At 36.2% G+C, this 12795-nt stretch overlaps 1 protein-coding gene across 4 annotated transcripts in view; it reads left to right on the forward strand.

Moving 5' to 3' along the window:
- gria4b (glutamate receptor, ionotropic, AMPA 4b) overlaps positions 1–6086 on the forward strand; it is a 79275-nt gene extending 73189 nt beyond the window's left edge. The window contains exons 13-16 of one of the 4 annotated variants that reach the window (XM_042710840.1): positions 152–399; positions 2884–2998; positions 5028–5361; positions 5815–5954. In XM_042710840.1, the coding sequence (XP_042566774.1) occupies positions 152–399; positions 2884–2998; positions 5028–5330 (666 nt within the window). In that variant the 3' untranslated portion in view covers positions 5331–5361; positions 5815–5954. Of the gene's footprint in view, positions 1–151; positions 400–2883; positions 2999–4221; positions 4337–5027; positions 5362–5814 lie in introns of all 4 variants that reach the window. The other 3 variants (XM_042710838.1, XM_042710839.1, XM_042710841.1) reach the window with 3 other exon arrangements.
- The last annotated feature ends 6709 nt before the right edge of the window (positions 6087–12795 follow it).

The raw sequence follows: 12795 nt of genomic DNA on the forward strand, positions 1-12795 counted from the left end.
CTGTGGTTGTAACTTCTTCCCCAACTTCCAGAGGTCAAAGATAGTGACTAACAAATAATTTGCACTCTCCACACTTCCTCTGCACACTTCACTGCCATTCTACACCTCTTCCCCAACTTCCAGAGGTCAAAGATCGCCGTTTATGAGAAAGAGGTCAAAGATCGCCGTTTATGAGAAAATGTGGAGCTACATGAAGTCTGCCGAGCCCACGGTGTTCACTAAGACCACGGCAGAGGGAGTGGCACGGGTGAGAAAGTCCAAAGGGAAGTACGCCTTCCTGCTGGAGTCCACAATGAACGAGTACACGGAGCAGCGCAAACCCTGCGACACCATGAAAGTGGGAGGAAACCTGGACTCCAAAGGCTACGGGGTGGCGACGCCTAAGGGCTCACAGTTAAGGTGGGTGGAGTAGTATAACAATATGTCACGTGTTGTTATGGTATTCCACCTTCCCTGGCGTGCCTATTTCTAGTTTCCCTTGTTTTTTTTTTTTGGTTGTTTTTTTTTTGGTTGTTTTTTTTTTTTTGCTTTTCTCATGTGTATTTGTGTGCAGATAAAGGTCTTGTATACGTAGTGCTATATGTTTGTTTTTTCTTGTTTTATTTTTTATTTGTTTTTTAATGTAGCCTGAAGCAGGTCATTTCAAACTGATGCATGCATGTTAATGCCACTGAATTTCTGAGATGAAAAATCTGGAATGTTTAACAAATTCACATGAATTTCAACTAATGGACAAGCCTTTGAATATTCTGCCTGGTCTGATGCTACCCAAATCTTTTTCCCCACTTATACTGGAAGTTACAGACGTTTAAAACACTACAAGTACCATGAACCGTGTAAAGAAAGGTTGAGAAGAGTCAGTTACAGATGACGGTAGCTCCTGGGATCAGCTATTTTGTTGCGGTGTTACCGCGGTCTGTCTGACCCTTCTCATGATACCGGGGGGAAGAGCGTCCAATGGCGTAATGGCTTTTCTCCTGCTGTTGTGATGTCAGACCAGCGCAGGAGATTCACACGGCTTCAGATGTACAGCACAGTGCCCTTAATGCTCTTCTTTCTCTTCCCCTCCTCAGCTCAGATGTGTCTCACTACATTCTTTCCCTGTCCCGTTCTTTGATCCTGTGGGCTGTGTGTTTATTAATGTTGCATTCAGGATAAACTGCATTCAGGATAAACCTCTCTTGAATCATTCCCATCATGTACATTTTGACCCTTAACTAGATCATATTTGCACCCTTTTACATTATCTATCTGTATTATTACCTATCTATATATATATTTTTGAAAATATAAAGTTTTAGGAGTTTTATAATAAAAACAAATTAATTATGCTTTTACATCAAAAATAATTCACATTTATTATATTATTATTATTATTATTATTATTATTACTAAATTTAAATCTATAAATTCATTCATTTAAATGAATTATACTAAATTTATGAATTTTGTAAAAAATATTTTAAATTCTTGTTCACAATTATTTATTTGTTTATTTGTTTATTTATTTATTTATTTATTTATTGTTATTGAACATAAATTATAAGGATTTTGAAAACAAAAGTATTATTATTAAATAATTAATTAATTCTAAATAAATTTACTAAAATTAATAATACTAAAAATATTAAAAAATCAAATACACAAAAATCTAGTTCACATTTATTTATTAATTTATATTTATTTATTATTGAAAATATAAACTGTTAGGATTTTGAAAACATGTATTATTAAATATTTACATGTATTTATTAATTTAATAAAAAATAATTTGACTTAATTCATGACTTGTAAATATTTAAGATTCTGCACTTTATTTGCTTGTTTATTGTCATTGAAATTATAAAGTTTTAGGATTTTGAAATTTAAAACAAATATTATTATTATTATTAAATATTTTATTTTGTAAATATTTTATATTTTTCACTATTTCTGTTTAATTATAAATAAGAAGCACAATATGTTTATTATTAATAAATAACATCTTAAAACATCAGATATTCCTGCTTCCAATGAAGCATGATATGCTTATTATGATTATGAATATTGTCAAATCATGCTGAATGTCATAGAGAAATAGACGTGCATGTGCTGAGACATAAGACTTGAATGTTTATGTTTTAAATCAATATTTTACAAAGACCTGATTTACAGTGAAATTTTCATAAATAGAAGCATTATTCATACTGTAGTCTTTTAGACTTTTGGACCCCATTGTTTGTGTCATAGCAAGTACGTAAAATAACAGTAATTTATATGATATGCTTATATTTATAGAGCATTATCTAAGGAATGATAAACATTGACGAGAACTACAGGGAAAGATACTGTCTGGTGTTTCGTAGCAGAATTGTGTTGCCAGCTCTCTTGTGGCTGAGCAAGAGGTGGGAACGCAGGGGTCTGGGGAATAGGATCAAACTCATTCAGCACTTTCAGAGGCTTAAACCCTCAGTGCTCATTTAAACTGTCTGTAAGCAGCATATAGGGAAAGTAACAGGCATTCAATATCGTGGGTTCCCTGTGCGCATCTCACAGCAATACTGAGTGCATAGTAAAGCAGTCGAGTGAGGATGGGAAATAAGGGTAGCTTGGGCTGGGGAGGGGGTTTAAAGCAGAGAGAACAAATTGATTTTTCCATTCCCCCATCTGGAGGTGTGTAGTACGGGTAGACAAATAAGGCTGGTGTAAATTAACATGAAAACAGGAAAAGAGAGGTTTGTCCTCTGTGGTTTGGTGTTTTAGTATTTTCTAAGGGGAAATGGGGTGGGAACGGGCGACTAATCTATAGAGCTTTCCACCCCTTTCTTTCTTAATTTAACCTGATTGGATTCTGCTCAACTATTACAAACTGCTGCTACTGACAAACTATGTTTTATCGTTTCAAAGTGCAGTTAACCTGGCAGTTTTAAAACTGAATGAACAAGGCCTGTTGGACAAATTGAAAAACAAGTGGTGGTACGACAAAGGAGAGTGTGGCAGCGGAGGAGGTGGTGAGAAGGTTAGCCACTATGTCAACCAACGCGGGTAAACAGTTTCCTCTGTAACGGGAGCATCTGCCGGGGCACAAGTGCATACATGACCTCCATCCTGACCCTGTTTAGCCTGAAGAGAGAGAGGAACGCAATTACTGTCAGAGCACAAATACACCACTTTAACAATCAACAAACTTTTTCTCCTCGGTCTTCTGGCATTCATCAAGTAAATTTTTCTCCATTGAAATAGCTGCGTCTTTTTATTCCCAGTTTCTTTAGCTGCTGTTCTTCTTCTCCTGAGGCACATTAGCTGCATTTTTGATAGGAATGCAGAGAACATTCATTGTCTTTTGAAAGGTGCTGCAGTGTCACATTATGATTATGTATTAAAGATACCATCCAAAGGCAGAAGCAGTTTTAATAAAATAAAAACAAAAACTAGAAAAACTGAAACTAAATTAAGGCTCCAAAATTTGAAACATTTCAATGGCACTAGAGAGCAATAACACTAAAACATTAAAACTATGAAAGCATTTTTTTACATAAATTTGTATACATATTATTATATAAGTATATGTATACCTTTGTTAAAAATAAATATACTAAGTATTCTGCAAATATATTTCCATATTTATGTATAAAAATACCCTGCAATTGTACTTAATTGAGAGAAAGTTGTATAAAAAAATAACTAAAAATATAAACAACTAATTTTGTACTTAATGCAGTTTAATTGTGCAGAAGTAGTGCTGAAGTCACTACTTGAAGATAGATACTATATATTTTTTTTTTAACACAAAGCCAGTTTGCATAAAAGCATCTGCCAAAAGCATGAATGTAACAACTAAAATGGATTAGAGTTAAATGAGTTAAATTGAAACTAAATATTCATAACTGTAATGACCTTGGTTAAAGGGACGTGAAAAGGTTGGTGCCTATGGTATATGCCAATAATTGTGGTTTAACAGTAATTGCCTCCAGCATTGGTAGAGAAGCAGGCTGTGGCAGTATGCGCCCGTTACCCAAAGCGATGGAGCAAGGTCCCGTTCATATGTCTGTGGCTCCAGTGCCAGGCCCTAAAACACTGTTCCCCTAAATAGAGCACAGAGACATGTACCACGACAGGACCCTTGGCTCGGTCACTTTGCCAGTGCAACTGCTGTGTCAGCTGTTATGAGTGAATAACATAAAATAACATGTCCTATGATGTTATTTATGTTATTTGTGTTACATTCCTCTGCGCGGTTGAAACCCCCGTAAACCTTGCCGTTTTGAAACTGAGTGAATCAGGCATCTTAGACAAGCTGAAAAACAAATGGTGGTACGATAAGGGCGAGTGTGGACCCAAGGACTCGGGAAGTAAGGTCAGTCTCCACAAGTCTGGGACCATCACTGTTGTCTAATGCTCAGTGAGGCAGGAAGTCACCAGTATCTAGCGCATGCTCATCTGTAGGGAGATTTCAGATGTGCAGCAAGCAGGATAGTTCCAGCATGCCCTGCATCTCCACACTAAATGTCTTCTTAGATGCATCTCTGTTTTTAATAACATACCTAGTACCTGAGAGGAATGGAAGTGACAGGGCTTTTGAAGGTATACTAAATTTATTTAACCAAGCGTACCATTGATTTCTCTTTGCATGACAACCCAAGCAAGCCCGACTTTTGTGGAGCGAGAAACACGCCACATGTGGAGATAAGCTAGAACACAGTGAGAAGTTAAAACCCTGTCGCAGTGTGGAGCTAGCAATCCATCTGAGAGAAAAATGAAAGCATCTCCTGTAATTACTTAATAATTGTCACTCTTTAGGATGCTGTCAAAGCATCGATGCCTGATAGAAGTCACCACAAAAACATCAGCTTTTCAGATTAGCCTGCAAGCGAAAGGTTGATTGGGAAGATACAGTATGAACTGATTTGTCTGTAAACTGTAAATGTGCTTGAATGTGTTTTGGTAGTGAGTAGTTCTCTGAATGCGTGCGTGCAAGTGTACGTTGGCTCCGCTCCCTCCGCGTTAACTTCCTGTCTTCTTGTTCCTTTCCTTCCTCTCGCATCCAGGACAAGAGCTCACAGGCCCTCAGCCTCAGTAATGTGGCTGGGGTCTTCTACATTCTGGTCGGGGGCCTGGGCCTGGCCATGCTGGTGGCCCTCATCGAGTTCTGCTACAAGTCCCGAAACGAGGCCAAGAGAATGAAGGTGGAACAGTCTGAACGTCGCCCCTCTTCCTCTCCTCTCCCCAGTCCCATCCCCCTCCCCAGCCCCCAGCCCTCACTAGGGCCCAGTCCCACCCACAGCACTCAGAGTTTAGCCACATATAGAGAGGGTTACAACGTCTACGCCACTGAAGGAGTAGAGATGTAGGAGGTCAGATGTACGTAGGTGCCCGGCAGTCGTAAGTGGAGCTCCTCTGTTTTCGCTGCCGTAGCTTGCCGTGGTAAAGCTTATTGTGTTTGTGACATCCTTGTTCTGTCTCCTCCACCTGTACTCCAAGTCGGAAACGTGCATTCACATATTTGCGCATGCTGAAGATCGAGGTACCTGGACTGCACACGTTTGTAATCACACTCCTAAAGTGGAATAGCCAAACCAAGCTTGAGATGATCATTTCACCCTAGGCATAGTCTTAAAAAACCCCTAGTTGTGAATTTCAAGTAATCTTTGGCTCCAAAGGACTATGCCAGATGCATTTAAGACGCTTCATCGCTGAACTGTGCCATAATCTGGTGTTTTGTATGTGCTTGCTGATAATGTGCATTCATTCAAATAATGATGCTCTGGCTTTTTAAGTACATGCTGCTGACTCCCATTCTCCCTGTTCCTATCTTTCTTTTCTCTCCGGACGCAGCTCACCTTCACCGAAGCCATGCGGAACAAGGCGCGCCTGTCCATTACGGGGAGTGTGGGCGAGAACGGTCGCGTCCTGACTCCAGACTGCCCGAAGGCTGTCCACTCCGGCCCCTCGCTGCGGCAGAGCTCCGGACTTGCTCTGGTATCATCCGACTTACCGTGAAAACCAAAAACGTTCAAGTGCCTTAAACTCCGCAAAACAGACATCAGAAAACCGACCCTACAGCAATGACGCCACCAAGCTGAGCGATTGCGCCGACAAGCCAGATTTCAAAAACTAAACAATTCCCCTGACGGATATAACAAACACTTCTCCACTTCAATAAACTACACTCTGGCTATCACACAGACTTCTGTGTTTCCATCAAGTACATTCAAAGAAGTCATGCTGCCTTTGAGGGCGATGCGGGAAGAAAAAAAAGAAAACCAAACTCACAACTGATAGCCGTAAAAAAAAAAAAAAAAGATCTGCTCGTTCTAACACTTAGCCATAACCCTTGCCAAACCGAAACACCGCAACTCAACTTCTTAACATAGCTAAAAATGGGCATTTGTTTGCCCGAGAGGGTATTATTAACATGGATATGGTATTAATGAATACTTATTAAATAAACTGTGAAGAAGAGTTCTTAAATATATACATACATATATAAATATAAAACTGTATAACTCGCTTGCTTTTTAAAAAAAAATCATAACTAAAGTAAATTATTTACATTGTTTTGTAAATAGCAGACTGTACAACTCGCTTGCTTTTTAACGAATTTGTAAATAGCCGATTCTGTAGTGGACAGAGTGTAATTCTCTTTTTAAACCATCTTTAGAAAAAGAATTCATCGCAATAATGATTAGAAAATGAAAAAAAAAACACACACACATAGAAAAGATTTGATATATGTAGACGTACATGAAATTCTATGGATTTAATAACATGGGCATGTTATCAGTTATCAGTCACTGGACCTATGCGCCCATGATTCTCGGGAATGTGGCACACACTCTCAGTGCATCTCAGCCGCTGCTCTTTCCCAAGCCATGCCCTGCATAATCACTGTGCAGTCGTAGACCATGGTACCCTCTAGACTGTTTTATTTTTTCCACAGAAGCATATTTTATTTTTGATTTATGTGACTACTGAAAAAAAAGTGAGAAAATTGAGAAGTATTTAAATGTTCCTCCATTCATTTTAGAGCAGACGTTTTTATGAATGATATAATGAAATCCAATTGTACGAGAAACGAACCTAACTTAACTGCGCAAACGTGTATAGAAATAGAATAGAAATTGTTCAGAACACCGACCGCCTCTGAAGACACTGTTTGTATCATGAGAGCCATGGTCAGAGTCCATCTTTGGCCCTTTTTTATGAAAAACACTGTGTAACCTCATTCAGGCCTTCAGCATGTTCTCCAGAAAACTGTAGCAACGGACATCTGGACAAAAGTACAGTACGTGGACAATTTCAAAGCTTCAGGACACCATACTGATCAGTCTTTCTCTGCCCAGTTCTGTTTAACTTGCATTTGATCGGAAAGTGCAATTTATGGTCCCTCCTGTTCCGACGACCCCACGTCTTGTTAAATACACACGCACTTTTACTCAAGCACACAATATGTTTGTCTCTCATTGTATTTTTTCCTCTCTATCCTCTATGCCTTCTCTCATTCTGTCTCAAAAACACACACACACAATGATCCTGATGCATATTGATGATCAGTGTGTTTGGAGAGTGGCATTAGGTTTTTACCCCCATGGTCTCTTGCTGTGATGAAAGTGGTGTCCTTAGATATTTAAAAATTTAAAAAAATATAAATATATATCATTATCAATTAAAAATAAAAAAAAAAAAAAAATTAATGGATATGAGATTGCTCCTCTGTGTCTTTATTTGGGTTAGTAGTGTTATTTGGACTCCTTAAATCAGAACAAAAGATGTCTAACTCAAACAAGCTCACCCAAAAATTTAAGTTCTGTCATGATTTACTTACCCTCAAGTCTTTGCAAACCAAACAATTTTGGTTACCATTTACTTCCATTGATTAAAAAAAACTATATAAAGAGTATTTAACCAGAAAAAACACATTATATGATTATATGAAGGTTCTAAACTGATTTGCATTTCAGTGTTTCAAATAAGTATTTAATCCCCAAGCAAAATACGACTTAGTACCCTTATTGAATCCCGCTTTACAGATTCTCTCTAAGATCTTTTGTAAGGTTCACTAGGTTTGCACCACATCTCAACTCAAAGTTTTTGAGCCACTCCTTTGTTGCTTGGCGGTATGTTTCGGATTGTCTCAGCTAAGACCCCTCCATGAAGGTTTTTCACAGGTCTGGTTCTGGCAGAGCATCAACTTTCTCAAAAGATCATCCTTACCCCATGCCAAGATCTTGCACTGAGCTTGAGCTTGTATTTCTTGTCATTTCCAAATAGCGTCACACCCATAGCTGTTTCCTTCATCACCCAGTTAAACACATATACATTATACACAAATCCACCATTGTAATATATATATGACAAATAAAACTTATAGAGACAAGAGAGTTTGGTCCAGTGACACCAATACATATACACTTAAAAAGACAAAAATAAATTATAAGCACTCTTAACCAATATACAATCATAAATCATTCACAAAAAACAAACATTAATTATAAAATTAAAACACAAAAAAACAAATTTTCACTTATTAAATACAATACATGTATGATTTATTCAATTTTTTTCTCACTGACCCAGCACATCACTTACTTATTACAAATCACTGTCTCTCAATGATTCCAACAAAGGTTTTTCTTATTAATTTTTTATTTGTATATGTTATTTTTTTTTCTTGAGCATAGTAGTCAACTATGCGGGCGCTGAAGTACCAGTTGTCCTTTGAAGAGCAGATGGTCCAACATTACAGTAAATAGTATAATTTTTTTTTTCCCTTACAAGAATCCTTGCAGAAACAGCAAATCATTGCAATACAAATTAATAACAAAGCAGAACAAAGGGCGAAGCAGAAAAAATATAACAGAAAAACATACATATGTGCTGAAAACCTATAACAGATGTTGGTACATATGTTAGAACACGCTAATGACCTTGAGGAGTATGTCATCCAGGATCATCTAAAAATGTGCACCTCTGTATGATACACATCACTTTATGTGTTATCTAGTGAGCACACAGTTGTATGAGACACATTTCATATTATTCTAGGTTCTAGCTTCAAGATCATTTTTAAATCCGAGTGACACTGAGTGGGACAAATTCAAAAACCGATATCAACCTAAACAAAAAAAAAAACCCAAAGTAAAAAACCACAAAAACAAATAAGAAGAAAAACCTAAATAAGAAACAACAAAATAAGAAAGCTGCAGGAATATTCCTGTCATGACTACTGCAGCATTAGAGAAGTATTGCAGAATGGTATTTCTGACAGTTTTTAAAACATTTAAAGTTAGTATTGCAGAATGGTATTTCTGACAGTTTTTAAAACATTTAAAGTTAAATGAAATAAAGTTATAATGCTTCAGTGATTATTTACAGTACACGGTGTACACATTAATAGTGGAGTAACGTTCAATTCCAAAACTTCAGTGAAACCAGACAGGCTTCATAAAGTATACTGCAATTCATACTTAGGGGTAATATGATAGTATGTTATTCCATGCACACGATCAGAAGAGCATACGGACATACTTTTATCACCACTACTACATTAAATATTACACAAATATCCTACAGTGTATACAAATAGGGCAAGCAGTATACACTATATAACAGTAAACTAAAACCATTGAAGTAAAACAGCAGACAGGCTAGTTACTGTATACTTCATATTAAGTATATACTTCAGTATATAATAAAATAAATAATATAAATAACACAATACAAAATATAATACACCACCCCATAAAAAAAATACTCCACACCAAAAACACACTCTACAAATGAATGAAAATTTGTATTATACACATCACCCATGTCGTTCCAACCCCTTAGAAGCTTCTTTCATCTTCGGAGACCACATTTTATATTTATTTGGATGGTTTTAGGCTTCAAGAATCATATTTATGAATAGATGAGTATACTTTTTTATACGAAGACAAATTCAGCTAGCGATTCTCTATCACAAAACACCCTAAATAACCCTCAATGTCAAATAGGATGAAAAGCTGGTGATGTCGTTCATACTTTACTGAACCTTGATAATGTAATTTACTTGGCAGTCTATGGGCAATCACAGGCCTCCCGGTTTTCATCCAAAATATCTTAAATTGTGTTCCAAAGACGATCGAAGCTTTTACGGGTTTGGAACGACATTGGGGTAAGTGATTAATGATAAAATTTTCATTCTGAGGTGGAGTATCCATTCTAGACACTCTATTGCAGGGCACAGGTGGAAAGTACAGAATGCTTGAAGTGAAGCCATTTCAAAACAATCATCATAAAGTAATACTAATGCAAAACCCTTCAATATGTGTTCAGTGAAAAATTGGTTGATGGCAATGCCCCGTCTCACTTTGAGCTCTTATTATTATTTGTTATCATGCTAAAAGGTTTCTTAATGCCTCTCGACATCCCTGTCATGAAATGTTTGGACATTATGCTAAACGCTGTCACTGGCTGCTCCACAATAAGGCATGTGTTGGGGAAACAGGAACTTGCATGAGACAGAGTGTGTCTGATGTCAGATCGGCTGTCATGTCACGTTAGCCCTTGAATGTTATGAGTGGGCAGATAACAGTCCTTTCTAAACCATAACCTGTGTTTATGAGAAGACTGTATTTTTGTCATCACACAGGCATTCTCAGATATGAGGCACATTTGAAGAATCTTCAACCAACCTTAAACCAGGTTTGCTGGCCTAGAAACGGGGTTTCTAGCTAAGATGGTCTTCCAGTCTGACCAGCTGAAAGTGCACAAAACCCATCTAAAACTGTCAACAGATCAATCAGGCCAGTCTGGGAGACCAGCAGATCAGCCTTGGTTAATCTAAGATGTTTTTCAGCTGCGTTGAAATCTTTTATAAATGGTGTTTCAGTTTCGAGGGGATGTTTTATGAATAATAATGTTAAATAATAATCTTATAAATAATTCATGCTACACATTGTGTATATGGGTACTTATTATTTAGATTTCCTTCTTCGAAGCACAACATCATTCATCCTGTAACCGCATCTGCTTTCTCCAAACATGCCTCTGAGGATGAACGAGTCCTGACTGTCCCCTTGAGATCAAACTCAGAATATCACGTATGCTTGTTTGTGGCCATTTTATTTAGTGTTATCAGTAAAACTATTATAGGAAAACTATTAGGTTTTATTTTTATATTTTGGTTTACTTTTTAGTAATTTTATTAGATTTTGTCATTATTATTATGATAAATATTACTGTATAGCTTTGTTTTTATTTGTTTTGTTTTATTTTTTGGTAATTGCCTTTCATTTCATGCAGCCTTTTATTCAGAGGTACAATGATTTATAAAGCACCCCAGAACTAGGATTTCCTGATAAATCATCCTGTATTGTTTTTGTGGGGAAAAGAGTTATTTAGGCATGAGAACACAAAGAGAACACAAAAACCCAACTGATACAAAAACATTCGGCCATGCATAATGATGAGCTTTAATGTTTCGATGTATTCCACCTCTAAGGCATTGTGTACAGCAAGTGCTTCTGTCTCATCTGTAAAAGTGCTGCAATGAGAATTATGACACTTTTTACACATTAAAAAATCATGTGGAAACACAGTTCAACCAATAGCTATTAAAAAGAAGCTGCTTAACACTGCCAATAGCATAGACATTCATTGCACTGATTAACAACATAAAAATTTAAGTGACATTCTGATAACAATTTTTTGCAGGCAAAAACTTAATCATAATGTAAACCCTGTGACCGTCCATCGTGTAAAAGGGTTAATGGACAAACTTAAACAAAAGAGCAACATGCATTTGTGATGTCACAAAAATAAAAAAAAAAGAAATGCTGAAGAAAAAAAAAAAAAACAAAAACACAAACACTCACACCGACACCAAAACTTCAGAGTTATACATTAATTATGCTAATTAGAGGCACCACTTGTGCAAAAGAAAACAAGACTGTTCTACTAACTGTTCTAAACGTCACTTATTGCTTTGGTGCTAGAACAGAAAAATGGAACATTCCATCTTTTTTTTTTTTTTGTTTACATCAACACTAATACATTTGTAAAACAATCATGTGCTCTGCATGATAACATTCACAAAACACACATTATCCTACCATATTTGGCAAGTAAATATTTGATTTTAAGCTCTGCTTCTTGGCAACATGTAGTCTATGTACTGTAAGTATATGATAGAAGAGTGAGATTCAGAATATGAGGGTGATGATAATGGTTATGGTTACGCATTGATATTGTTGATTACCACATAAATTAATGTTGACTCTTTTTTGTTTTTAATTTTAAAAAAAAAAATACAAAAATCAGGGTCACTGTGATCCACTTGCAGTGGACGTCAATAGGGCCAATTTGAAAGTGTTTTAAAGCAGAAATTTGACAATTCTAATCTCATAAAAGCACTTGCATGAATTCTGTTAAAATGTATGTTTTATTTGATCTGTTTAAATCATTGTATTTACAATTGTTTTAGAGTTGTCATGCCAACAATGTTATAAAATTGGAAATAACTTTACACAGAAAATGTTAGTATTTTTCAGACTAAAATTGTTAACATGTATGTCTTGTGGCTACAGTACTGAAACAGTGAGTATTTTAATATTTACAAATTTTATTTATTCACTACCATTGTAAGTACCAAAATTAAAACCAAATTATTGCTTTTTTAAATAAATTTTTAATAAACCTTTAAAAATTATACCAAAAGTACTGTTGATTGAGCTTAACTTGTACTGAATCTTGATATTCCTTTAAAAGACTTACAATAATGTAACAAAGGTTATCTTTAATATAACAGCTCTGAAAGTATATGATAGTGTATAT

The sequence above is a fragment of the Cyprinus carpio genome, chromosome A21 (assembly GCF_018340385.1).
Source record: "Cyprinus carpio isolate SPL01 chromosome A21, ASM1834038v1, whole genome shotgun sequence".
NCBI lineage: Eukaryota > Metazoa > Chordata > Actinopteri > Cypriniformes > Cyprinidae > Cyprinus > Cyprinus carpio.